Genomic DNA, 27,469 nt, shown 5'->3' with positions numbered 1-27,469 from the left:
TCAATTTCACTGGCATTAAAAGTTTTTATTTGGAATTTGATCCACAATCTATACAAGTTATTTACAAGGCATGAAAATGGAAAACAGCACAAAATACAATTGAGGTATAAGCTAAGAGCACAGTATGTCATGTTTCAATAAATATAATTCAAAATTTGTAAACTAAGTGACCAGATAGATGAGTCTTGTTTTATAGTAAAACCATATAAAATACTTATTTCACGTGAGGTAGAGGACAGTTTTGTGTGTCATGTAATGCAACCAACCACAGCAATTTTAACCATAAAACTGTACATCATTGGCAAGATTTTAAATTGAATTATGGTCAATGTAGTCAACAATTTGTTTCAACAGTTGCACGACAGATCTTTCATTTACTGCTTTCACAGATTAGAAATTCAGAAATAATTTAAGACTACTGTGTTGGCTTAAAATTATCAGGATAAATAAATACTTCTAACAGGATGGTTAAAAGCAAGTATATTTTATTTCTCCCAAACTACAATTCTCCCCAAGAGTTGTTCAAGATTTAGCAATTCTTTTAGTAGGATTTTTTTTAAAAACTATAACTACTTTAAGTATGCTGTGCTTTATTCTCAAGTGAGGTATCTATATTAAAGGGAAAAAATCTTATAAATGTCTTTTACATTCAACTAACTTAATACACTATTTTGTTTTCTAGGCCTAATTTTTCATTTCAGTTTTTACATTTGTTCTCTTTAATTCAAACACAGTAGCACTATATAAAACATTTACTACTATCACTAAAAAAACAGGCTCCAAATTCCATTAAGTAGTTTAGAAGCCATTTAAAATGGATTTAAAAAAAAAAAAAAAAAACACTGTCCTTTTAAACAAGATGCAATATAGAATACCCATACAAATTCTTTCCAGTAATGGAAATGCTTAAGTGTCTTACGCCAGGAAAAAAATTTCAGCTGTTTATTCAATCTCACAATGTATAATACAGCAGTAATGTGTCCCTTATTGCTGGCAGCTTCAATAAAAACTAACAAGTAGTTTTAAGCACAGAAATAAATGTACAGTATGAGCACAACTTTTCATTCTATTAATCTGTAATATGCTGTCGTGTGCATTAAATGCATAAGAGCAAATAAAAGTAAGGATTCTTCCCTAAGCAATCAAAACATAAGTCATTGAGAAGAAAATTTTAGAAACTGGTCAAAAATCTTCACCACCAGCTTTACTACTCCTTATAGGGAAATAACTTTGAGCATGTATTATATTGCTCAAGTTTCTTTATCATTTCACTTTCCTTCAAACAGAAACCAAAGATGTGTAAATGAATCGGTTGTTCTGCCATGACTTCTAGAACATATGGGTAACCTGCAAGTATCACTGTACTCAGTCTATTACACCTACTTTAGCAACTGGTTTTTAATTCAATATGTACAAGTTTTATATTTTATATCTCAACTGGTAATATATTAAATATATTATAAAATTAGTTCAAGAACCATAAAACATCCAAACTCTCCTGGACACAGAAATTCAAGCGAAAGAGTATGCCTTACAAAACTAAAGCACAAGCCAAACTTACATTACTGGTCAAATTCTTTCAAAGTGTTATTTGTGAAACCAGGGTTGTTCAGAGCTTCCTCAATGACAGCAGGTTTTACAATAGATTTGGTACCCTTTTCTCATCAAGTTTAGAATACAGAAACTATCATCATTCAAATTTAACATCACTCATCACCCAGTCAACTAATATTCTATCTTTTCTTCCTTTTAAAGATGCTCTAGCACTTCTGGTATGTCATTCCTTTAACACAGTTTTTGAAAGTAAATATTTTTATATTTTTCCTAAAAAGAAAAATATTATGAAGTCTGAGGGAAAATATGCTTGCCGGATGAGTTGGCACACAAAAGTTAACATTAAAACAAACTTTAAGCTAACAACCAACACACAAAATGAGCATGCAAAGAATAGAATAATAATTATATGGATAAGATATTTTTAGCAGAGGCCACTTGTAAAGTATTACAAAGTCTATACTTTCAAGCTATGTTGTACAGTTTAACTTAAAATTACTTTTATCTAGAATAGGTATACTATTTACAATTGGCTTAAAAAAAAACAAAACACTATTTTCAAAGAAGTTAGAAACTGATGGCACATTAATGTATCTTCTGAAAAATGAAGACTATACAATTTCATGTGGCAAGTTTCCCTTATGTGAAGGACTAAAAAAATAGTTCTTTATTCAAAGCTAATAAATTAAGAGCTTATGATAATTTAAAGGTGATTAAAGCATTGCTTAGAATTTTTAAAAACATATTTTAATGATTAAACAAATTATTTTAGATGTTTTTGAGTTGAAACTTCAATAGCTTATCATTTTAACTAAGTAACATAAGTAGATTTTGAGTGAAATAGAAAAATAAATTATACAGACTTGAGTTTTACCTCCCAAAAAGCTTAACTGTGACGCAACTAATCCACAACTAAAACGAAACTGTGTCATAAAAATATCTTTTTGTTTTTCTTTCTCCAGATAAAGGCAAATAAAAAGTATTAGAAGCATATGTCATTTTTAATATTTATTCCTGTATGTCATTTTAACATGTGTTCTTCCTTAAGGAGATTCCAAGGATCGACCAATTAAATTGCAGGGTTAACACAGTAAAACTTAAATGGTAAATAGAAAATACACATTTAGATGATACTTTAGTGAAGAAACTATACTTTGGGAAGTACAAAAATTCTTTTAGGCTATATCAGTACCATTAAGCAAAATATGAAAATAACTGGTTAAATGATAACCTACTTACTTTTGAAGTTCTATACCAAGCATCTATTGTCTATGATGGGAAGAGTAAATAACCTTAACTTTAGCTGATTTATTTATAAAATAAATTTAGTTCTCAAGTAATTTCATATAGTACCATACACAAGAATATAAAAATTAAATTCATGGGACAATAATGTCAATTAATGGTAGCTTCAGGAAACTTTCTTTTAAAAAATGCATACTAAGAATTTTACCTAGTATCTTTTAAGCCAAGAATTAACTAACATGAAATTTGCCATTAATGATAGACTTTTCTGTGCAAAAAAAAAAAAGTGCAGAAGAAGTTGTCCCTCCCCAAACTATGGAATTTGTCTTCTAAAAACTATCTAAAAAAATCTTAGTAGCAGATAAGTAAACTTCCCTATATTAACCTATCATACACTACTAGTTGACTGTAAATTCCTGATTTTGATATTAAATAATAATTGAAAATGGTCCATTCATGCACATTTGGTAAGACTTAACATTTAAACATACAAAAGTCCAAAATAAACTTCAAAGTGTTTAATATCTTACAATTTAAAGGAAAACAAATCCATTATATAAATTTCAGTAAGACCCACAACTACATATAAAAACTGTACAGGAGGATTATGGATTGTATAGAAACCGATGTACATCAATGGTATCAGTTTTTCTCAAGTACATTAATATTTTCACAACACTATTAACAACATAAACAAAAGTTCAAAAATTATGACATTTTATTCCCTCTTCTAAAGTTGCTGCATAAAAAACTTTCTCTAAATATAACCACATTTAAACAGAAAATCTAATTATAACTGGTTCTTGAGTTTAACAGCAGTGTATAAGAAAGCATGTTATCTTTTCCCTTGGGGTGTGCTATAACTTCATCAATGAAATTCCTCTACTGACATAATGTCTCTTAGGAGACATTAAATAGAAAGGAACTGGTGGAAATTCATGCCACAAGATGAAACAAAAAAATCTTGGTTATAATAATGAGTATACTTTCAACTTAGAAAGGAGATTGTTAATGAAAAAAACGGACAACTCCTTGAGTAGCTCTATATATGAAATATGAAGCCACCATTGTATCTAAAATTGAGTCTAAAATATGGATAACAAAATTGATCAAAACTATTTTCCATCACACAATGCAGCTTTAAAAAGTATGCAATCGTTAAACTGCATTAGAAATATAGGCATCATATCTAATAGTTGAAACTGCAAAGTATTGGTTTGAAGCTGGTTGAAAGGAAAAGTACAAAGAAACATACATTTTCATTCATTTGGAAAATGTAAAAATTTATATACTAATATATAATCTCTTCACTTTCTCTGATCTACAAATGGATAGAATGCCTAGTTATTTCATGCAGATAAATTGTTCAGAATCCATATACCAAAGTAAACAAACAAATAAAAATAAATCCTGTTGGGAACACACAGATGGATTTCTTTGAAGGTTTCTATTCTTTAGCAGTCTTTGATGATTTCAAAATTTGCAGCTTTAGCTCTTTTATCATCTTCTCTAACTTCTGTCTTGCCTCCCGTTCCTGTCTGAGTTCGTCCTGGAGTTCTTGCCTATCAGCCTCAGCATGGTCCAATCTCTGTCTCAGTTCTGCCAGCTGTGTGATTTAGAAGACTGTGTCAGTTATTCACTCAGTTTTGGTTTTCCATTACTTCTCACATCATGGCAAAAACCTACTTTCAAATCATTTTTGCAAAAATGAACTATTTCATGCATATTATAATCTCCTGAATATCCAATACTATTAATCTGACTTTGAAATGACCTTAAAATGAGGGCAAAACAAAGGGTCAAGGGAACTGAACACTTAGGACACTTTCATTATGCCTTACACCTCGGTATACCTTTTACCACAGCATGATCAGATTAGGAGTTATTTGTTCATCTTTCCCAAGTTGTGAGCTACTATCCACTTTTGCCCCAAGGCTTGTCAACATAGTAGGCAACAGTTTATGTTTGTTAAGCCATTGATTTGAAAGCCCATGCATTACATTAAAATAACACTGATACTCAGATAGCTAGAGATTAGCAATTAGGACAACTAAACTATAGAAATCCAGTGAAAATTTAAAGTAATGCAACAACCAAGATCAAAACAATCATCTTGAATGATATAGCATAAAATTGTGTTTAACAGAATTATCTATTTCAAAGTCTAGCCTAAATGAAACGAGTTAACAAAAAGTAATTTCTTTAATGAAATTAAAGTAACAGCTTCAATTTCCACATTGAAAAGGCAACACTATATAAACTGTGTAACTCTTACCTGTGCTGCATATTCAGCCTCTTTATCTTTTTCTAAATTTGAGTCACAGGTACATTTTTGCTTCATTACCTGCTCTAGTTTTTTCTCTAAGTCTTTCTGTTCAACATAAAATTCTTCCATTCTTTGAGCATGTTCATTCTGCAAAGATTCAAGCTCTTTCTGTAAATTCTGCTGTTCTTCAGTAAGTTCCTTCATAGCTTTTGAACTACTCAACATTTCAACTTCCTGTAATTTAAAGAGTCACAATACAATTTTTACTTTATTTCTATCACATTAAACCTTTCAATTCAGAAAAAAAGAGGACAGAAAGTATCTACTACAAAATTGAGGTGTCATATCAATTCTATACATAAGTAGCTATCTTGAAAACTATTTTCTCTAAAAATTTAAAAGTATATTAATATTTCTTATAAGTATAAAACTGAACAATGTTAAAACATTTACAGCATCTTATCTTGAAGAATATGCAAAAGTATTTTTTCACAATAGACTATCATTTAAATAACAATTTTACCATCTGAAGTTGTTGCTTCTTCTGTAAAATTGAGTTCAGTTTTTCCTGTTGTTTTATATAAGTTCTCACTTCTACTTCCATGATTTTTTCCTTATCGTCCTCACAAGTGACATCTTTGACAAGAAATGGAGATGAAGCTGCAACATCACAGTCAGTTCCTGATTTGCTTGTGTCTCTGGCTAAGCTGCAAGTGGTAGACTCAGGTTTCTTTTTGCTGGTAGAATTATTGGAGACTGATGGATCTTCAAAGGCAAAAAAGAAGTAACAAAGTATAAATACCACTCTGTCAAAAGTCACTAGAATGATCCATAAATGAAATTAAGAAAATAATTTCATTTATAAACAAAATAAAAAAATTATAGATACTTAGGAATAAACTTAACAAAAGTAGTATAAAACTTATACAACAGAAACTATAAAATATTATTGAAAGAAATAAAAGACCTAAATAAATGGAAAGGAATCCTATGTTCATGGATTAGAAGACTTAATATCATTAAGATGATATCATGATCTCCAAAATTCCTATGCTGAAATCCTAACCCCCAATGTGATGGTATTAGGAAATGAAACCTTTAGGAGATAATTAGCTCATAAGGGTAGAGACCCCTTGATGGGATTTATGCCCTTATAAAAGAGACTCCAGAGAGCTCTCCCACAATTTGGGTACATAATGAAAAGACGGCCATCTATGAACCAGGAGGCAAACCCTTGCCAGACCAAATCCACTAGGGCCTTGATCTTAAGACTTCCCAGCCTCTAGAACAGTGAGGGTAAGTGTCTATGGTATAAGCCACCCAGTCATGTTATTTTTGTTATAGCAGCCCAAACAGACTACAATAAATGGTAGTCTCAAACTGATCTACTTTTTCAATGCAGACCCTATCAAAATCTCACCTGGCTGTGTGGCAGAATTTGGCAAACTGATCCTAAAACTCATATGGAAATAAAAGGAAACCAAGATAGCCAAAGTAATCTTGAAAAAGAAAAACAAAGTTGGAGGACTCACAATCTCCAATGGCAAAGCTTGTTATGAAGCTACAGAAATCAAAACCGTGTGTTGTGCGGACATAAAGACTGAGTCCAGAAACAAACATATACTTTTACAGGCAACTGGTTTTTAACAAGGGTGCCAAAACAATTCAATGAGTAACAGTAGCTTTTTCAACCGTGTTGGGACAACTGTATCTATATACGATTGAGGTTGAACTTCACATCTTATATAAAAATTAATTTAAAATATACGATTGAGGTTGAACTTTACATCTTATATAAAAATTAATTAAAAATAGATCACAGTCTTAAACTTGAGAGCTAAAATTCTTAACTGGATTAGGCAATAGTTTCTTAGACATGACACCTAAAGTAAGCAAGGAAAGTAGCAACAAACTGGACTTCATCTGAATTTAAAACTTCTGTGTTTCAAAGGACACAACCAAGAAAGTAAAGACAACTGACACAATGACAAATCCTCTACCTGGTAAGGCTCTAGTACCCAGAATGTACACGTAACTCTTACAACTCAATAATAAAGAGACAACCCAATTTAAAAATAGGCGAAGGATCTCAACAGGTACTTCTCCAAAGATTTGTAATGCAGACTTCCCTGGTGGTCCAGTGGCTAAGCCTCTGCACTCCTAATGCAGGGGACCGTGATTCAATTGCTGGTCAGAGGACTAGAGTCCACCACGCTGCAACTGAGAGTGCACATGCAACTAAAGATCCTACCTGTGTGCCGCAACTAAGACCTGGCACAGCCAAATAAGTAAAATAAATATTAAAAAAAGGAGAGAGAGATTTGCAGTGTCCAATAAAAACATGAAAAGATATTCAGTACCATTAGTCAACCTGGAGAATTGCAAATCAAAACTATGAGATACCACTTTACAACCACGAGGATGGCTCTCAACAAAAAACAATGACAACTGTTGGCAAAGATGTGCAGAAACTGGAAACCTCAGAGACCGTTGCTAGAAATGAAAATGGTATGGTTGCTTTGAAAAACAGTTTGGCAGTCCCTCAAGATATTAAACATAGAGTTACCATATGACCCAGCAATTCCACTCCTAAATATATAGCCAAGAGAAATAAAAACATATGTTCACATTAAAACTTGTGCTTAAGTGTTCATAACAGCATTAGTCGTAACAGCCAAATGTGGACACATCCAAATGTCCATCAGCTGATGAATGGATAAACAAAACAGGGTCTTATCCATCCACACAACAGAAAGTTACTAAGCCATAAACAGGGAAGAAGTGCTAATACATGCTGTAACATCTACTGAGAAAACATCCTTAGTGGAAGAAGCCAGGCAACAGAAGGCCACATGCTGTACAATCATTTTATATGAAATGCCTAAAACAGGCAAATCCATAAAAACAGAAAACAGATTAGAGGCTGGTAAAAGGGGAGAATGAAGAGTAACTTCTGGATTACAGGATTTCTTTTAAGGATTATGAAATGTTCTGAAATTAATTGTGATCATTACACAACTTCGTGAATTTACTAAAAACCACTCAATTGTACAGTCTAAAAGGATAAATTTTATGGTATATGAATTACACCTCAACAATTTTTTTAAAGCCTCTAGAATACTTTAGGAAATATAATACAAACATGGTATAAAGGTATGTTACTAATTATCCTCTGCCATACTTAAATCCAAGGAAAATCTCAAAATTAAAGTACAAACTCCCCCCAAAGAATCTCAACTATCTATGAAAACAATTACATAACCAAAGGACTCTTCCACTGCTCTGAGAAAGCTAAAAGAACTGTTACATTTGCCTAAGCTGTAGGCAAAACTCTGCAGCTACAGAGAGGGTAACACAGGCAGCATGTGAGCAGACATATCTTGTTTGGTCCACCATATTTTAAAAGGCACTGTAACCATGCAGCTTTTTTTTAACATGTCCAGCCAGCATTCTGCATTTATGCCATCTGCCTGGCTCCCACAGCTATTCATTTTCAATCCTTGCTTATTCCACAACTTAATGTCTCTGAGTCCTATACCTAACTACACTTAGTACACTTCTTTCTCTTTTTAATTGAAGCATAGTTGATTAACAGTATCATGTTAGTTCCAGGTGTACAACATAATTGATTCAATATTTTTACAGATTATCATATATTTTTTAAAGATAATTTTATTAATCTGTTTTTGGCCATCTATTGTGCTGGCTCTTCGTTGCTACACAGGCTTTTCTCTAGTTGAGGCTACTCTTCATTGTGGCGTGCAGGCTTCTCACTGCTGTCGTTTCCCTTCTTGCAGAGCACTGGCTATAGGGCGTGCGGGCTTCAGCAGCTGCTCCTGGGATCTAGAGCACACGCTCAACAGCTGTGGCGCATGGGCTTAGCTATTCCCCGGCATGTGGGATCTTCCCAGACTTCAGAGTTTTGAAAGGTGTTTTGTATTTTTTTAAGATATAAGCTTCAATTATCTGGAAAATTCTCTTATTAAAAGAAACCCTCTTTTTGAAAATGCTTAATAAATATGTTGATTAGGGACATGATTTTAAAAAGGTAATTTCTGAATCCTTACCTAGGTGGCTATATAATTCTTTACTTGCTTTTAGATCCATTTTCTCTTGTTCCTCCAGTGAGACATCTGGATAAGACACTATTTTTTGATGTTTCCCACCACTGTGAGGCTTCTCTGACTGTCTTGGTATAGATCTGCTTGCCTGTGTCTTTGTGACCTCTTTAGGCTGAGGTACAGCTGAAGTAAGTGACACATTCGGTGCAACCACTTTATCACACATGTATAAGTAGTAGCTGAAAACAAAAAATGGCAAAATAAGATACATATTACATTTAGGTAAAAATATATTAACATCAATTTCTATAGTTAAACAACTTTTTTTTAACCAAAACAGATAACACAACAATTCAGAAAATAAGGGTCTTAGAAAAGAATTCTTGAAAATGTCAGTAAGTAGTTGAGGCACAAAGAGCAAAATTATGAGGATATTTCTGTTATTTTCCAAAAGTAGTTTCTAAACAGTAAAAAGATACTCACTGAAAAGAAAATCAGTTTTCCTTCCCTCAAAACCTCATGAGAACTAAAAGCATGAAGTACTTTACAGAGCAGTTCAACAACCCTGAGTAGGTAATGTTTATGCCAAAAGAAAACAGACTACATGATATTCTGGAGGACCATTTTTCCCTGTGTGCCACCCCTCCAAAGCAAGGAGTCCTTGTTCTTTGCTATAGTGAGGCTGATTCAGGCCACACTGCATGGCTATGGCCTGATTCACTGCAGCCCCAATGAACAGCTCCCAGGGCCCTTCTCCCTTTTCAAGAAAACAATCAGTATTCTGAACAATGCCCAGCTACTAGGCTATCCTCCTTGGATCAGACTCCACCAAGCAATCTTCTGAAAATACTTTGATATTTCCTACTTAATTTGATAAAACAGCAATAATAAAATCAAGCAAAACTAAGATCAAAGAGATAATCACCAATACCAATTTTGCTCAAAGCTCACATAAAATTGTGCAAGAGATTATCTGAGAGACATGGAACAAATTTGAGCTAGATATTTAAGTACCATATGATTAACTATAATCTGCTTAACCTTTAACCAAAAGATGCAACCATTTAAGTGACCTAACACTTCATCCTCTAAAAGTTCTAAATAATATCCTCTTATATTACATTTTCTTTGTACAGGACATCTATATTGTCCCTCTTGACCAATTACATGAATTCTGAGGGTGAAAACTCAGTATCCTGCTAAGAAAACTGACAGGTTTAATACTACTCCAAAGTTTATTTCAAATGTAAAAGGAATAGAAGGAACTATATAAATGTAAGATTGAGATTCTCCATAACTGTGCTTGAGGAAATAAATGCTGCTTTTATCTACAGCAGCAGATAAAAGTCTAGGTTTTTTAAATAAAATGTTTATAATCTAAGGTGCATTTTTATTGAGAATATGAACATTGATTTTGAGGGGTGCAACTACTATGAAAACCTCTAAGTTCCAAAAAAGGTTCATTTTAAAAAATCAAAGTTGCACACTGCACTCTTGGAGAGTTGATTGACCTCTTGAAGGGAAGTAAGGAAAATTTTTAAACTTTCATATTTTCCACTTTAGGGCAAAAAGGAAATAACATATTTCCAGGAAAAACATAGAAACATACAAAAAAAGTTAATTCAAATATTCAACCTATTTGAATTCATTCCCTGGATTAGCAAAAAAAAAAAAAACCTAAAATGATATAATGAATTCCCAGAGCCTAGAAAAGCACCTGCTGTATAGATATTCAATGAAGGAACGAACAAGCTAATACTCACTCACCTGGGATGTAAAAATGAATGTGTCTGAGAGATATGGTCACCTTCCTGTTTTATAACTGGATACCATGACTGCAATTCCATTCCTGGCGGTGTATCTATCTGTAGAAAAATGTAGAAGTGGAAAAGTTTATTGAAGGAAGATATGATGGTTAATCTTAGATGTGTATTCGACAGAGCCATAGGCTGCCTCTGGAGAACACTGACTAGTAAAGAATTATGTAATTCAAGAATCATCTTCGAATAGGGCAGTCTTTCTTTAAAATCCCAGGTCTAGTCACTTAAAACTCAAAGAGACATTAACTACCTCATCACAAGAACAGCTTCAGCATGTATATTAACATGGACTACCAGAAATGATTTCATCAAATATCATACTTATGGAATCTGTGTTAAAAATCCATTTTAAATAATAGTACTCTACAAATGTACAGCACTGATAAGTTTTGACTCTTCTTGCTACTACAATCAGCTATAACCTACCCCCTCCATCCCTATAGTATTTCTTAGCATACTAAATTAGATAACATCCTACAGCAATACTTTGCCAAATTTTGAAACCACTGTGTCTGCTAATACTTATCAGTAAACCACATTTTACCATAAATATGAAAAGCTCTTTTTTAGCCTTGTAAATAAAGGAAAAGGAGAGGGTAACTGGCTACCTCAAAGTTCATGATAAGAACTTTATATCCTGCTTAATTCTAACAAATAGCTTATTAAGTAGGTACAATTATCTCCACTTTACAGATCAGAAAACTGAGGCTCAGAAACTGAGAAAGAATAAATAACCTGTGGTTACTAACTTCCTCATTTGGTTTGTTTTACATGTCTCCCCTCCCCCTACATACACATATCGGGAGAACAACATTTTGTTAAGAATGACTGGGCAAAGAATTTAAAAGACTAACAAGGCCATAAGACTATAGGGAAAAGAATATTTTGAAAAGATTTAAGAGGTGAGTATTCAGTGAGGGCCTCTAGACTCTATATACAGAGTAGAATTTGTTTTAAAACTTCACAATCCTGGTCAAGTGTTCTAAAGAAGTTCAGGATCTGGGGCAAAATCAACTGCTTATTTATAAAACACAACAATCATTTGTTTACATAGTTTCTCAGCTTATAGCTTAGTTCTATCATAAATTAGAAGGGGAACTGACTGCTGGCAACAGAAATACTAAATGATAGATGCCAGGTGCCAGCTGACAGCCTAAAGAGAAGAATTACAATACACAAACACAAAAACTGATTCAAAAAGCAAGGCAATCTGAGGGCTTTCTCATACATTGGCTAGGAAAAATAATATATCTCAACTGTTCCCTATCCTTATTCCAAAAGAATATCTAATGTTTAAGAAGTCTTGAGTCAATATGACATAGTGTTATAGTCAATATTTATAAGTAGTATACCATATACACACATATTCATACATACACTTAGAAAGACTGAAGAGTATTTGACATTTTAGATTTTAAAAAAGGTTAAAGTTTTTAAAAAAGACAGTGCTGAGAAGAGTAGTTTCATTATCCAGAAAACTCATTTAGGCAGAACATTTTTCACCCCAACCCTGTAATAAAAGAGGTGTTAATGAAGAAAAAGCTCATTCTAACAAATCAATGAAATATAAGATCAGCTCAAATTAAATGAGAAATTCCTTTTTAGAGGTCATTTGTTAAATTCATTATTTAGAAAATAAAGAAAGCTCCACTTTACATCAGTTTTATATCTGAGACGTCCTGGATGTACTACTGCCCAAGAAATCAACTGTTTCCAGATTTTTTAAATTAAAACTATTAAAATTGATATTTATATTTAAAAGTTTTTCCTATTATGGATAGCTGGGATTTTAAATCTTCAGAATAACAAAATTCTAAACTTCTTCAGCCAAAGATCTTGACTTCAAATCTGACTCAATTTTGATCATGTTCATTTCAAAATTCTATAGCTTGATAAGTTTGTATACGTTTTACTTTTTTATTCATAATCCAAACTCAGTATAGTTTTGCTTTTATGACATCTCTAAACTTCAAATGCCATCTTAAATAACTGTTAGCACGTTCATTTCTATTTAAACACCCATCCCTCTCTTGTTTCTGACCACTGTTTCCTATTCTTGCACCTACCCATGAAGAAAGACCCAGAGGAGGGGGTTCTTAAAAAAACCTACCTTAAAGACCATCTAGCACAGTCCTCTAGCAAATGTCTGAATTTCCTCTACAGAACTCCTGATGAGTGGTTATCTGGCCTCTGCTTAAGTAGCAGCTTTAGGTCAAGGACTGTCTTAATTACTTCCGTATTTTCAGTACCTAGCACCACACCTGGCAATGCAGTAGGGACTCAATAAATATTCGCTGAATGAATTCTGAATGACAGTGTAGCTCATTAAATTCCCAGGGTGGCCCCTTTTAAGGTTACTCTGCTACTAGTCTCTTTCACATTTACTAATACCCCTTTATTCAGTGAAGTACTGAAGAATCTCAACTGTCTCTGGGTGCATTTTTAGAGATCAGATTTACAAATTAAATAATATAAATGATGGGGAAATGCACAACACTAACCATGATAAAATGCTGGGAGTTAATTTTACCTAATATTCTGTGGTAAGCCATAAACACATTTACAACAAATCATCCTAACTGCATGTTAAAAACAATTAAGAAAAGAACACAACAGAACATTCACAGTCATGCCAGATTTTCTCATCTATTCTGCATTTGTGGCAACATACAAATTAGGTCTTCAAAAAAATAACAGTATAATTAAATGGCACAGCAGTAATGCTACTACTGATCAGAAATAAAAATGAGACACCAAGATACACACAGGTATTGCCTTTTCTTTTACCTTTCAATATAAGGATAATTTATTCCCTTCAAGTAATTAAACACTAAAACAGACTACATTACATTATTTGGCAAAGAAAAGAAATAGATCACTTAGTAGCTCAAGTTAGAGCCTTAACATTTTAAAATACTTTTATCATTCAACTTCCCCATCATTATCTACCACAAAATGAACAGATGGCATCCTCATCTGAAACACATAAGAAAAATTTCAGGCATGATTTCATTCCTAAAGTTCTTTCTCTAAGTCATAAAACAACAAATATATCTAAGAAAGCAAAATTTAAACAAGTCCAAAATGTATAGTAGAATAATTAATTTTAAATAAGTAAATATTAGAAAATATTTTACACAAAGTTTCTCTAAATTTCAACTTACTGTGTTATGTATACATGACCTTTTAATAATCAGGTATCCTGATAAAGAACTACTGTATTTCGGTACAATGCTTATTAGTCTCACAATGACAAATAATATAGAGAACCTGGTTTCATTTACAAAAAGACCAGTAAGTATTTCTGTCATCACTTTGTAGTAACAAAAGCAATTTCATCCACTCAGAATTGTTAGTACATATACATTCCAATTTGTACTAAAAAACATATAGACAAGACAAAAACTGTTTAAAACTCCCAGACTTATCTTCAATAGTAAACTTTGATTTTAGGTGGCACTCTTAGTTTCTAATTACAGTGGCAGATTAATATTGTGATCTTTAATTAACCCTAATGACAAACATTGATGAACTAAAGTAATCAAGACAATTAAAAGTTCCCCTCAAAAAATCTGGATTAAATTTTTGTAGTATGTGGGAAAAGAATTTTTTAAAATAGAATTTAGAAAGACAAAAATTAATTTTTACATTTTGTTATTTATAAGCCAGTATACGTATGAAGGACTGGTAGATTGCTAAATTTCATAGTCTATCCTCCATTAATGGCGTGCTTACATTAAATAAAATATAATGCATATTAAATACACATTATGTTGTACAGCCAAACATAAATTGTTAGCAACCTGAGTAAATACATGACTGAACACACTGTTAAGCAATAACTCCTTAGGTATAAAGCAAATATCTCTACCAAGTTCCTTTTATTATGTATTATACTAAGACATTCAGTTCATTTCACTCACTCAGTCGTGTCCGACTCTTTGCGACCCCATGAATCGCAGCACGCCAGGCCTCCCTGTCCATCACCAACTCCCAGAGTTCACTCAGACTCACGTCCATTGAGTCAGTGATGCCATCCAGCCATCTCATCCTCTGTTGTCCCCTTCTCCTCCTGCCCCCAATCCCTCCCAGCATCAGAGTCTTTTCCAATGAGTCAACTCTTCGCATGAGGTGGCCAAAGTACTGGAGTTTCAGCTTTAGCATCATTCCTTCCAAAGAAATCCCAGGGCTGATCTCCTTCAGAATGCACTAGGTGGATCTCCTTGAGGTCCAAAGGACTCTCAAGAGTCTTCTCCAACACCACAGTTCAAAAGCATCAGTTCTTCGGCACTCAGCTTTCTTCACAGTCCAACTCTCACATCCATACATGACCACAGGAAAAACCATAGCCTTGACTAGACGGACCTTAGTCGGCAAAGTAATGTCTCTGCTTTTCAACATGCTATCTAGGTTGGTCATAACTTTTCTTCCAAGGAGTAAGCGTCTTTTAATTTCATGGCTGCAGTCACCATCTGCAGTGATTTTGGAGCTCAAAAAAATAAAGTCTGACACTGTTTCCACTGTTTCCCCATCTATTTGCCATGAAGTGATGGGACCAGATGCCATGATCTTCGTTTTCTGAATGTTGAGCTTTAAGCCAACTTTTTCACTCTCCTCTTTCACTTTCATCAAGAGGCTTTTGAGTTCCTCTTCACTTTCTGCCATAAGGGTGGTGTCATCTGCATATCTGAGGTTATTGATATTTCTCCCAGCAATCTTGATTTCAGCTTGTGTTTCTTCCAGCCCAGCATTTCTCATGATGTACTCTGCATAGAAGTTAAATAAGCAGGGTGACAATATACAGCCTTGACATACTCCTTTTCCTATTTGGAACCAGTCTGTTGTTCCATGTCCAGTTCTAACTGCTGCTTCCTGACCTGCATACAGGTTTCTCAAGAGGCAGGTCAGGTGCTCTGGTATTCCCATCTCTTTCAGAATTTTCCACAGTTTCTTGTGATCCACATAGTCAAAGGCTTGGGCATAGTCAATAAAACAGAAATAGATGTTTTTCTGGAACTCTCTTGCTTTTTCGATGTTCCAGCGGATGTTGGCAATTTGACCTCTGGTTCCTCTGCCTTTTCTAAAACCAGCTTGAACATCTAGGAGTTCACAGTTCACGTATTGCTGAAGCCTGGCTTGGAGAATTTTGAGCATTACTTTACTATCGTGTGAGATGAATGCAATTGTGCGGTAGTTTGAGCATTCTTTGGCATTGCTGTTCTTTGGGACTGAAATGAAAACTGACCTTTTCCAGTCCTGTGGCCACTGCTGAGTTTCCCAAATTTGCTGGCATAGTGAGTGCAGCACTTTCACAGCATCATCTTTCAGGATTTGAAATAGCTCAACTGGAATTCCATCACCTCCACTAGCTTTGTTCATAGTGATGCTTTCTAAGGCCCACTTGACTTCACATTCCAGGATGTCTGGCTCTAGATGAGTGATCACACCATCACGATTATCTGGGTCGTGAAGATCTTTTTTGTACAGTTCTTCTGTGTATTCTTGCCACCTCTTCTTAATATCTTCTGCTTCTGTTAGGTCCATACCATTTCTGTCCTTTATCGAGCCCATCTTTGCATGAAATGTTCCCTTGGTATCTCTAATTTTCTTGAAGAGATCTCTAGTCTTTCCCATTCTGTTGTTTGCCTCTATTTCTTTGCACTGATCGCTGAGGAAGGCTTTCTTATCTCTTCTTGCTATTCTTTGGAACTCTGCATTCAGATGCTTACATCTTTCCTTTTCTCGTTTGCTTTTCACTTCTCTTCTTTTCACAGCTATTTGTAAGGCCTCCCCAGACAGCCATTTTGCTTTTTTGCATTTCTTTTCCATGGGGATGGTCTTGATCCCTGTCTCACAAACCTCTGTCCATAATTCATCAGGCACTCTATCTATCAGATCTAGTCCCTTAAATCTATTTCTCACTTTCAATGTATAATCATAAGGGATTTGATTTAGGTCATAACTGAATGGTCTAGTGATTTTCCCTGCTTTCTTCAATTTAAGTCTGAATTTGGCAATAAGGAGTTCATGATCTGAGTCAGCTCCTGGTCTTGTTTTTGTTGACTGTATAGAGTTTCTCCATCTTTGGCTACAAAGAATATAATCAATCTGATTTTGGTGTTGACCATCTGGTGATGTCCATGTGTAGAGTCTTCTCTTGTGTTGTTGGAAGAGGGTGTTTGCTATGACCAGTGCATTTTGTTGGCAAAACTCTATTACTCTTTGCCCTGCTTCACTGCATATTCCAAGGCCAAATTTGCCTGTTACTCCAGGTGTTTCTTGACTTCCTACTTTTGCATTCCAGTCCCCTATAATGAAAAGGACATCTATTTGGGTGTTCTAAAAGGTCTTGTAGGTCTTCATAGAACCATTCAACTTCAGCTTCTTCAGCGTTACTGGTTGGGGCATAGACTTGGATTACTGTGATATTGAACAGTTTGCCTTGGAAACGAACAGAGATCATTCTGTCGTTCAAGTGGTCCATAAATGATTTCAGGACACTAGACACCCTAACACCCTATCAGACAGCTGCCAACATACTCTTACTGAAAGAAACTGAATCTCTCAGAATAGGATCAGGTTTCCTCAATACTTTCAACATGTTGTGAATGAGTGTTTCAACAACTGAAGTAGGAATAGTGTTACAAGGTAGCAACAGGTACTTAAGAGATTTCAAGGCTTAGTTTTGTGCCTCATTTCACTAAAAATAATCAGTGTAATGATTAATTGTAATTATTAATCAGCCTGTAACAATATGATCTAAGAACTTCCACTAACTTATCAAAAATGATCTGCAGGAAATCATGGGCTTCCCCAGTTGGCTCAGTGGTAAAGAATTCGCCTGCCAATGCAGGAGACGTGGGTTTGATCCCTGGATTGGCAAGATCCCCAGAAGAAGGAAATTGCAACCCACACCTGGGAAATCCCATGAACAGAGGAGCCTGGCGAGTCCACAGAATCCCAAAGAATCAGACACAACTTAGCAACTAAGCAACAACCACAACAAGCAGCAATCAGCAATGTCTCCTGCTACTCAACACTACAAAATTGTATCATCTACCTCATAAAGCCAATTTTAGGTTTAAAGTGCTTAAAAACTCTCACAAGAAAAGCAAAGGCTCACATTCTTATGTGCAATTATCATTTAAATCCTTCATGGAAACAAAGACATGTAAAAATCAGTAGTATGACATCACTTCCTTTTCTATCTGAACAAACTGATAAAAATCGTGTTAATTTCTAGGACTTAAAGAAAATTAACTTCTTTACAGTGGAATTCTATGGTGTCTAGTTCACTTAATATTGCAATTATTTGAAAATTTACGTGTCACATACATTGTTTCACTAAACTATCTGTCAAAAGTTAATCTATGTAAATTTAAGGGTTTGCTTTTCTATCCCATTTCAGGATATATGCTTTTAAAAAACTAAGATTATTTTGACCTTCAAATAATGTAAATTAACATCAAAATGTAAATTATTTTACTATGTGCAATAGATTGCACTTTTAAATTTTTACTCTATTTCATGTATTTTTAAAGTGCTGATGACCCACTAAATTGACTTCCTTTACATCCCCTCATCCTTTTCTAATGAGGTTCTCAAGAGAATTAAGCCTAAATTCTGCAAAGTTCCCATTGTATGCATTAAATTAACTTCTCTCCAAAGTACTTAGAACAGTACTATATACAATCTTTCTAAAGGGCTTAATTCTCCTCAGAGAATCCCAGATGGGAAAGGGTATATAGACCAAAAACTGCAAGTTGATGACTACTGCTCTAAGTGCAAGTTTTACAGTTTGTCCAAATGTATTATTTCAACAAACAATCCTAAATTAACAAGTGCACTCTACAGATGATTTTGCACAGATCTGTAATACAAAGCATTACAGATATAAAGGAATAAATAAATTCCAATGGTGGTTATCACTCCATGGTGAAATGATGAGAAAATTCTGTTTTCTTCTTTGCACTTTTTTTAGGATGTACTATAATGGGCCTATAGTGCTTCCATAATACCACCAAAAAACCTTTTTAAAAAGGAGTAAAAGCCTTATTTTTATGTACCAAAGTGATTTTTAGTTAAGTTTCTTTAATTTTTGTATTCTTTGTCCCTACGCCATAAGATACTCAAAATACACACTATTTTTCAAGGCTATTTGAAATCGTAAAATAAATTCAATACCACAAATAAATAAAAACAAAATGCTGTACTGCTTTAAAACTAAACTGTTTTCCTCCTTGAAAATCACTGGTAGCTTTCTATGGCTAGTAAGACTTTTCATTCAGTTTTATCCAAACCTTTGTTAAGCATCTACCACCTTCTACATTTAGAAACTACAGGATGAATTCCTGCCCTAGGGAGCCTCCAGCTAGTCTTTACACACACACTTCTGTGACCCATTTCTAAGTTTCGGAATCAAAATGAGTTTTAAACTAACTGTGTGTGTATGTGTGCTCATTCACTTCAGTCATGGCTAACTCTTCACAACCCCATGGACTACAGTGCACCAAGCTCCTGCATCCACAGGATTCTCCAGGCAAGAATACTGGAATGGGCCATCATGGGCCCCTCCAGGGAAACTAACTTTACACCTGTCCTGTTCATTCCTCTTTCTGCCTAACATGGGGCTATACTTTATTTAGTGATGGAACTAAACCACACCCTTAAAAATGGTTAAGGTTTAATTATATATTCTTTAGGCTTTTTGTAGTCAAATAAAATCCTTACATTACTTTAATGTACATGTAACATACATGAAACCTCAAAAGAGCAAAATTTTACACATGGACAAAATACATATTCCCAAACTAGTTTTACCTCTTTACTTGATCAAATTGAGTCCTGGCTCCATATATTCTGCTTTCAGAATTCTAAAGGCATTAAAATTATCCAATTCTTGCTTTCCTCCTTATTCTCAACTGGCATAAATTATAACATATGCATAGGTACGAGAACACTATTGGCTGACTAGGCACTGATTCAGCCCTATCCCTTTCCTTCAAAGTTTCTTAAGGAGACTTGATTTCCTTGAAGTTTTTCAACATTTCTCAGACCAAAAGGATGAAGTTTTTTATCAGAAGCCTTTTAAAAAATGTTAACATTTTTAAAAGTTCTACCATTTTTTAATGATAAAAATGAATAGACTATATTTCTAAACCATAAGGGGGCACTATTCCCAAAGCCATTCTAATGATTCCACTGAAATGTCCCTGTAACATATTTTATAACAAACTTGTTTTATACTATCTTCTTGCAAACTTCATTTTGGTAAGTAAACAAATATCCAACTAATATAATTACTGTATACAAACAATTAATGTGAGATACATTTGAGCCCAATACTCAGTTATCTTACTTAGAAATATCTTCCGATAATTCTAGAAAAATCAAGAAAGTGGGGAAAGGAAAAATCCAAAATTACATATTAGTAAATATTTCAATCATAGTTTGAAGTATCATCCTATGTTTCTAGACTCTTAACTTCAAAAATACTTTTACACCCATTCCCTCATTTGATCAGTTGTCTTATTCAATAGTTTACTTGCAAATTGTATGTTTATTAAGGGTTAAACCATCATTTTTCAAAAAAAAAAAATCCCAATTATTCTAAAATCAGGGTTGTTTCTTAAAAATTGTTCAGTTTAAAAAAGTTTCCTTTTCCCTGAATAACTGACATGCCAAGCACTAGACTAAATTCTGGGAAAATGGGACTCTCTAAACCCATTAAGATAGTTGTTAATTGTAGAAGTCAGACAAAAATATTCATACTGGTCCCTTCTATGAGCACAAATACTTCATTTGATTCTGACCTTACCACCACTTGATAAAAGTTTATGCTAATTATAAAATGCAAACTATGCCTCTGATGTAACAAATTACCATCAAATCTATCACAATTATTACTGTTACATATTTTGTCCCAACACAACTCTTGTAGTTAACCTATCCTCTCTAGTGTATTTCCTTCCCTCATCTAGGTTTGTACTAAGAAACACACTTCCTAAACAAAAGGAGCTGTCAAAAATAGCTTACAAGAAAAAAAAAAAAAGCTTACAAGAGGGGAGAAAGTTTTTGTAGTATTATTATTCCAAATGACCTCTACAGAAATGAACTGTAAGAAAAATGCAAAACTAAAAAAAAAAGTGAAATGTTGAACAGACTTTAAGAGGAAAACTTTTAAGTTGATAACTTTAGGTAATCTATTCGCATCACAGATAATTCATAGGGCCTTTTCCCTAGTAGGAATAAACACTATACTATTTCACAGTCAAGTCTAAATGCTAGAAATCTAAATTTTAACTCCTAAAAAAAAATAAGAGCATAAATCATCTTTACTTAGTGATCTGGAGATTGTTGGCCACATGCTGTAACAGGAAAGAATCACCTATAAAGATCTTATCAATTGACTACAAATAGGTTTTTCTAATGTGCTTGAAAATAATCCAAAGTAAACATTACCCTTCAAATTTTATTTACAAATGATCAGTTTGCTTGGCAAATCTTTTTCCAGATAGAAACATAAGATTCAACAAAATCAGAATTAGATCAAATAACACTGGAAGCTTGGAAAAGAATCAAAAATTATATTCTTGCATATATTTGCACACTGTAAAATACTATAATCATTTTTATAATAAAAACATTAAAAACTCAAATGATATGAAGAGGCAGTTTAGTTTTCATAACACCATTTTGCAAAGCAAGCTAGGCAGATCTAATATCAAGTATTATTTTTTGTGGTGACCTAAGAAAGAGTTCAAAATACTGTTATCTTTGGTGTCTGCAAAGAATAGTCAGTTCTCCACTTAGAACACTGACCATATCCCACTTATTTCTCCCATCTAAGTCCTAACTATGCCAAGTCAATATAGTTATACAAACAGTTTGGTAACCATTATTAATATAACTTTCATCCTTAGAAATAATTTAACAGTTGCTACATTTCAAACAATTGCCTACTGAGTTTGAGGGGGTTTTTTAAAAGCCAAAAAACTACTCTTTAGCTAAACATACCCAATTACATTAGTGTTCATATTAAACCTAAAGCCCTTTAGATAAGAACTTAATATATTTAGTATATTCTTTAATTTTTTAAGCATTTTAAACTTTTTGTTTCATATTGGAGCATAACTGATTAATGTTTTGATAGTTTAAGTTGGTGGCAAAGGGACTCAGCCATACACATACGTGTTTCCTTTCTCCCACAAACTCTCCTCCCATCCTAGCTGCTACTTAACATTGAGCAGAGTTCCTTGAGCTATAGGTAGGTTATTCTTTAACTTTTTTTTAAAAGTCTATTTTGACTTTTTAAAATGAGCTTCCTCTGGATCTATTTGGTTTGTTGGGCAACCAATTCAATGACTCACAGAAGATAATGAAAAATGTTCCCCAGTCAAAGGACCTTCTCCTTACTCCCTTCCCAGTAAAATACCTTAGTCTGAGTCTATATAAAAGTTAATAGCGAGCTTAAGAACCATTATACGAAGGTAAGTTGACAAGAAAAGTTAATGTTTCTCAAAATTCAGTTTCTGCTATGGAATGTGCGTTAGGAAAAAGTAGTGAAAATTTCTAGACTTCAAGTCAGAAGACCTGCATTCAATTCCTGATTCTACTGTCTTATCAGTTACACAGCCAGGAGCATACAACCCATCTGGGACTGGTCTCTCATCTGAACTTCAAAAAAGAACTACTTTAACATGTTTTGAGGAACGTATTTCCAAAATGTGAAGTGGCAAGCACACATGAACTCCCCCCAAACTTCTTTCTGAAAGGTTTGATTATTGACAGTTTTCTTAAATTCTCTTAAATTGCTTAAAATTCACATTAAATTTAAAAAATACCAAAATATGCCAAAAACACTGTAGCAAATTCTGCAAAAAATAACATAGTAAAAAAATGGCAAAAAAAAAAAACACCTCACATCTTCCCCAAGTAAAAACTGAATTCAAATTAATAAATTATGATACAATAAAAGGACTACATCCAGATGAGGGACGGTTTCAATTTTAACCAAACCCTAGCACATTCAGTTTCAGTTAAGTAAATTCATCACCTTTTTTTTTTTTTTTTAACCTTTATCATGGTTCTCAGGTATTTTTTTCTCACAAACACAGAGCAGGAACATTAGGCAAAGCAATTCTTCCCCAAAATGCTTATGTCAGAGCAATCAAGATCAGACCAAAAACATCTGGCAAATAATGTGGCCACCTATGGACATATAAAACTTCTAGTTAGGTTAGGGCAAAATACCATAAATATTAAGGGGGGGGGGGCATTCCACATTTTGAGAATATAGACAATTCTAATAAGCACACTCTTCAGCTTGTGACCAGGCCAGTTGTAAGCAAGTCCAACAACGTGAGAACTGGATTGAGGTCAACTATGCTTTAAAATCAGTTAATAATGGCACCAGAACAATATAAACTTATCTAGTAGCCACAGGCGAGGAATTTCAAAGTACTGATGCTTTGGATTCAGTACAAGGAGCAAACTACCCTGAATTCAAGTCTGAAAGTATCTTCACTGGGCTTCAGAAGCAAATCACTGTCAGAACTACATTGTAACTAAATTTCCCTATTGGGAAAACTAAATTTCCTCAAAGGGAAAGATACCGTATTGAAGCACAGGACACTAAACCTTAGGTTCTGGTCTAAGCTCTAGTTTTGCTATAAATAACCTACAGTCATTCAGTACACTTCATTCATTTCTTCTGTGAAGGAGAAAAGATAGACTATTTCAAGGAATAAAAGCTAATTAACAGTGGAAAGATTAGATTTTTACGATGAAATATAGCCACCTTTTTTGTGGCACCAATAAAATAAAATTATGTGTGTAAAACTGTTCAAGAACAATGCTTGGTGCGTTTTAACAGTATTAGCTATTATACTGATTTTATTCAAGTAAGAAAATATTTTAAAACCAGATCCACACACTGAATATTTAATAGCCTAAATCTTATTAGCTAGCTTATTCAAACCCTTGGAATAAAGATACTCATTTAGCCTACCAAATAATGCAGTGAGAAAATAATAACTTTAAAATCTCTTTGCTGGTAAGTTTTTATATTCATATTTATTTAATCTAGAATAATCTGTATTCTAGCTGTCATAACTTTTAAAATTATTCCTCTTTAAAAAAAATCTTGGAGACTAGAATCACAAAGTCTTCAGATCAATCTGTCTTTTGCATTTGTTTCCAATATTGATAAAGTCTGAATATTCAATTACAGAAACAATGTCAGAAATCCTAAATATACCTCTGAAAAATGCTGTTTGGAGCCCATCACCAGAATTGTTTTGGCTGGCTATACACCATTTGCAAATGGAGATAAGACCAAAGTGTAAATTAAGAGTCCTAAGAAAACAACTGATTCAGTCATCAAAAGGCAAAATGTGTGAAAAAGAAAGCAGACTCAAGAAAAAAGCCCCAAATCCTCCACTCCCTGCTTATATAACGTTGGGAAAGCCACGTGATCTCTCTAAGCCTCATTCTCTTTATCTGTAAAATGGGAATAATCCCATTTCTCTCAGCAGGTTGTTTGGAACATCAAATGAGAACACACAAAGGAAGCACTTAACAGCCTAAAACGTGTAATACAAACATCTTATACAGATCAATATTTTTTGCTATTGTTGAATGAGCAGTAATACTTTAAGTTATATTCTAAATATACAATTTCAAAGTACACAATTACCAGTGTTCAAACTGCTATTTAAAAAAAAAAAAAAAACTTGCCTTGGATTGAGTCCTCTTCCCATTCCTCATGCTAAATTTCTCCTTCATTTCTTCTAAAATTATCTTCAGTTTCTTTTCTTCAGGTGTCCCCAAGTATTTTTGGTTCACATGAAGATAGCAATGCCATTTGGCTGACTCAAAGCCCCAGTGGCAAGTCCTTTTGTCCGGTGACCTGTGAGAATGCATCACAAACGTCTGGGGTGCAAACATTCCACAGCACTCCAGACACTGAATACATGGAGCATCTGGCTGAACATAAAATTGGGGTGCAAATAAACCCTGACATTTGCCCAAGCATTCATGTTCCACTTCAAAGGCACTGCCAGTTTCCTTCAACTGGGCCAATGAGTTTTTTGCAGGTAGTATACTACCATTTTGAGGAAAGGTGCGTGGCCGCAATAAAGCGTTACACAGTCTTTGTGCATCAGTTAATGTGATCAGCCCACAGGATGGGGCATTGAATGGAAGTATTCCCAGGACCTTTAAGATATGAAGCTGGTCTGATGTACATCTGGAGCAATAAATGTACAATTCATCACACACTGTATTTATTTGTTGGAGTGAAAATTCTCGGAGAACAGAATTTAGGACTTGGGGCAAACAGAGTCTCTTTTCTCCTCCAACCTGAAAACAAGAAATAGACTCCCCTTCCAACACAGTCTGGGTGAGTTCTGTGGAGCTATCAGAAGGGATGAGCAGTGGACCAGGAAGAACCTGAGGAGATGGAAGAGGCAGAAATACCGTAGGTGACATGCTTTCTTGGGAATACCGAGCAGAAAATGCTGCTGGTCCACCCAAAGAGCTCTGACTACTTAAATGGAATTGTGCCAAAGTATGTTTCAAACTAGGATTTAAATGTAAAGGTTCAGGCACAGAGGCACAGGTCCTCTTGACATGCTCTTCATCGGTTTCCATTGGTGTTTCATAGTCATCCAAGTGTTCCTTCTTTACTGTTGGCAACTTGTTTATCATCATTTTTCCATTTGCATGAATGTCTGTCATCATCTTTTTCACTGGAGGGCTGCCATCATCTTCCATCCCATTCAATTTTTTATTTGAGCTCTGAACCAAGGAAAAATTCGTCTGTAGGTTTTCCATTGCTAAAAACTATTGTATTAAACAAGTAAGTCTGAAATTTGCATTATTGTTTAGTTGCTTATTTTAAGAGAGAGAATTGATGTATACCAATTCTTATGGTAACTTATTCTCAAAGAAAATTTAAATTTCCAAAGAGATATCCCTACACTCCTCAATAGATTTTGCAACTTTGTTTGGTTCTGCTAATACTTCAGTATAAGTACTGCCAGTACTATAAAAAAAATTATGTCTAATAACAAAGAAAATAATTTTTAGAGGCACACCTCCTAGGAAACTTTTTTTTTTAATCTTCAGGTATATGTACTAAAATAAAGTTACCAGTTCTCTCAATTCAAGATGTCCAAGTTCAATGCAACAGTTTGGTTTAGTTTTAGGCACAACACCCAAAAAGTTTATGCTTGTGTCAAAAATCACTTGTGTCAAAATTATGCACCCAAATTTAGTATTTGGCACCAAGGACACACACAAAAAAGGAGAGGGGTAATATCTTCTCTAAAAATGATCTGTTGGTCTGTGTGAACAAAATGAAGGCTTGAATAAACCCTCACACCAGTAACGAGACTCTGACTCCAGTTGAATTTCTGTGATTAAAAATGAAACCTAAAGAAAAATCTGCCCAGTTATCTTCAAGGATTACTGTTCATTCTTCTTTTAATTAATCTGGAAGAGAAGGGGGTTGGGGAAGAGTTACATTTGAATTTGTTCCAGAGGCCAAAGGGTCAGTTTAAAACTAGTTTCTTAATCTTAAACTGAGTTCACTTTACCAAAGGTGACACTTGAGTGATTTCTTTAAATCTAACACCGCTTAATTAGAAGTACCTTCATTTAAATAGAAAAGCAATTTGGCGAATGAGTAAAGGGAGCAATAATATCCCTCAAAAGGGAGAGGATTACTCCAACCCAGAAAAGGAAAAACCTTAAACAGATCATCTCACCCAAAACTCAGTACCAGAGGTTTTTTCTCAGTTATGCGATTTTAATTAAAATAATCTATTTTAACTAAAATAACCTATTACTTCATCCCTTAATTAAAAAACAAAAAAACCCACCAGTTTCATCTAAAAATCAAATACCAGTTATAACACATCTACTACACGCAAGTCACAATCTTAAGTGCATAATTCATCTGGTCAGTGTACGTTATTTTTCTGGAATAGCTACAGGCAAAAATTAACTTTCCCTTTAAAAGGTTAGCGAATTTGCTTAATGGAAGCCAAAAGCTATAGACTCCACTCCTGGGAATCTCCATCCTTGAATAAGACTAATCCGGGACAAAAAGCACAAGGCAGACAGACCTCACAAAGAATGCAAATGGAGGAAGAGGGAAAAAGCAAAGATTCTTCTTCCACTTCCTTCTTGAGAGAAAATGCAAAAAAAATCCAGTAAACAGAAATTTTTGCCAGCCAAACTCTCAGCAATTTACCTTAAAACAGAGCCAAAGGGTTAAGTACCAAGGCCACTAGCCAACGTACTGACTTTCGCCCACCACAGGAACACCTCAGCCTACGCAGGCCAAGGAAGAGGGCAGGAGGCATGACTTAGAATGGGGAGCCCTCAAACCCTGAAATCCTCGGCCCACGCAAAGCCACTCACCCACCTTAAACCCGAGGCGGAGGCGGGGAGAGGAGGGCAAGGCACCCGGGACGCCTCAGGCTTGCAAGCGGGTAGTGGGAAGTGGAGGAAAAGGA

At 34.3% G+C, this 27,469-nt stretch overlaps 1 protein-coding gene across 2 annotated transcripts; it reads right to left on the bottom strand.

Moving 5' to 3' along the window:
- Nucleotides 1–27,469, bottom strand: SKIL (SKI like proto-oncogene). 2 transcript variants are annotated; one of them, XM_040248918.1, is made up of 6 exons: nt 24,684–27,469; nt 10,894–10,991; nt 9,133–9,365; nt 5,589–5,830; nt 5,075–5,299; nt 1–4,405 (listed from the first exon to the last, which is right to left on the bottom strand). In XM_040248918.1, exons 1-6 carry the CDS (start codon nt 25,779–25,781, stop codon nt 4,247–4,249), a joined length of 2,055 nt encoding a protein of 684 aa, XP_040104852.1. In that variant the 5' UTR covers nt 25,782–27,469; the 3' UTR covers nt 1–4,246. The 2 variants fall into 2 exon arrangements, with proteins under 2 accessions (XP_040104852.1, XP_040104860.1); XM_040248926.1 differs by having other exon boundaries at nt 5,144–5,299.

This window comes from Oryx dammah, unplaced genomic scaffold, assembly GCF_014754425.2.
Source record: "Oryx dammah isolate SB20612 unplaced genomic scaffold, SCBI_Odam_1.1 HiC_scaffold_2, whole genome shotgun sequence".
NCBI classification, from domain to species: domain Eukaryota; kingdom Metazoa; phylum Chordata; class Mammalia; order Artiodactyla; family Bovidae; genus Oryx; species Oryx dammah.
This window is presented reverse-complemented; position numbering and strand designations above follow the sequence as displayed.

Coding starts and splice junctions, on each gene's coding strand:
- SKIL (XM_040248918.1), bottom strand. CDS start 25,781: ATGGAAAACCTACAGACGAATTTTTCCTTGGTTCAGAGCTCAAATAAA. Junction 5,300..5,588: donor AGAAGCAACAACTTCAGATG/GTAAAATTGTTA, acceptor TTTAAATTACAG/GAAGTTGAAATGTTGAGTAG. Junction 4,406..5,074: donor AGGCTGAATATGCAGCACAG/GTAAGAGTTACA, acceptor TAAATCACACAG/CTGGCAGAACTGAGACAGAG.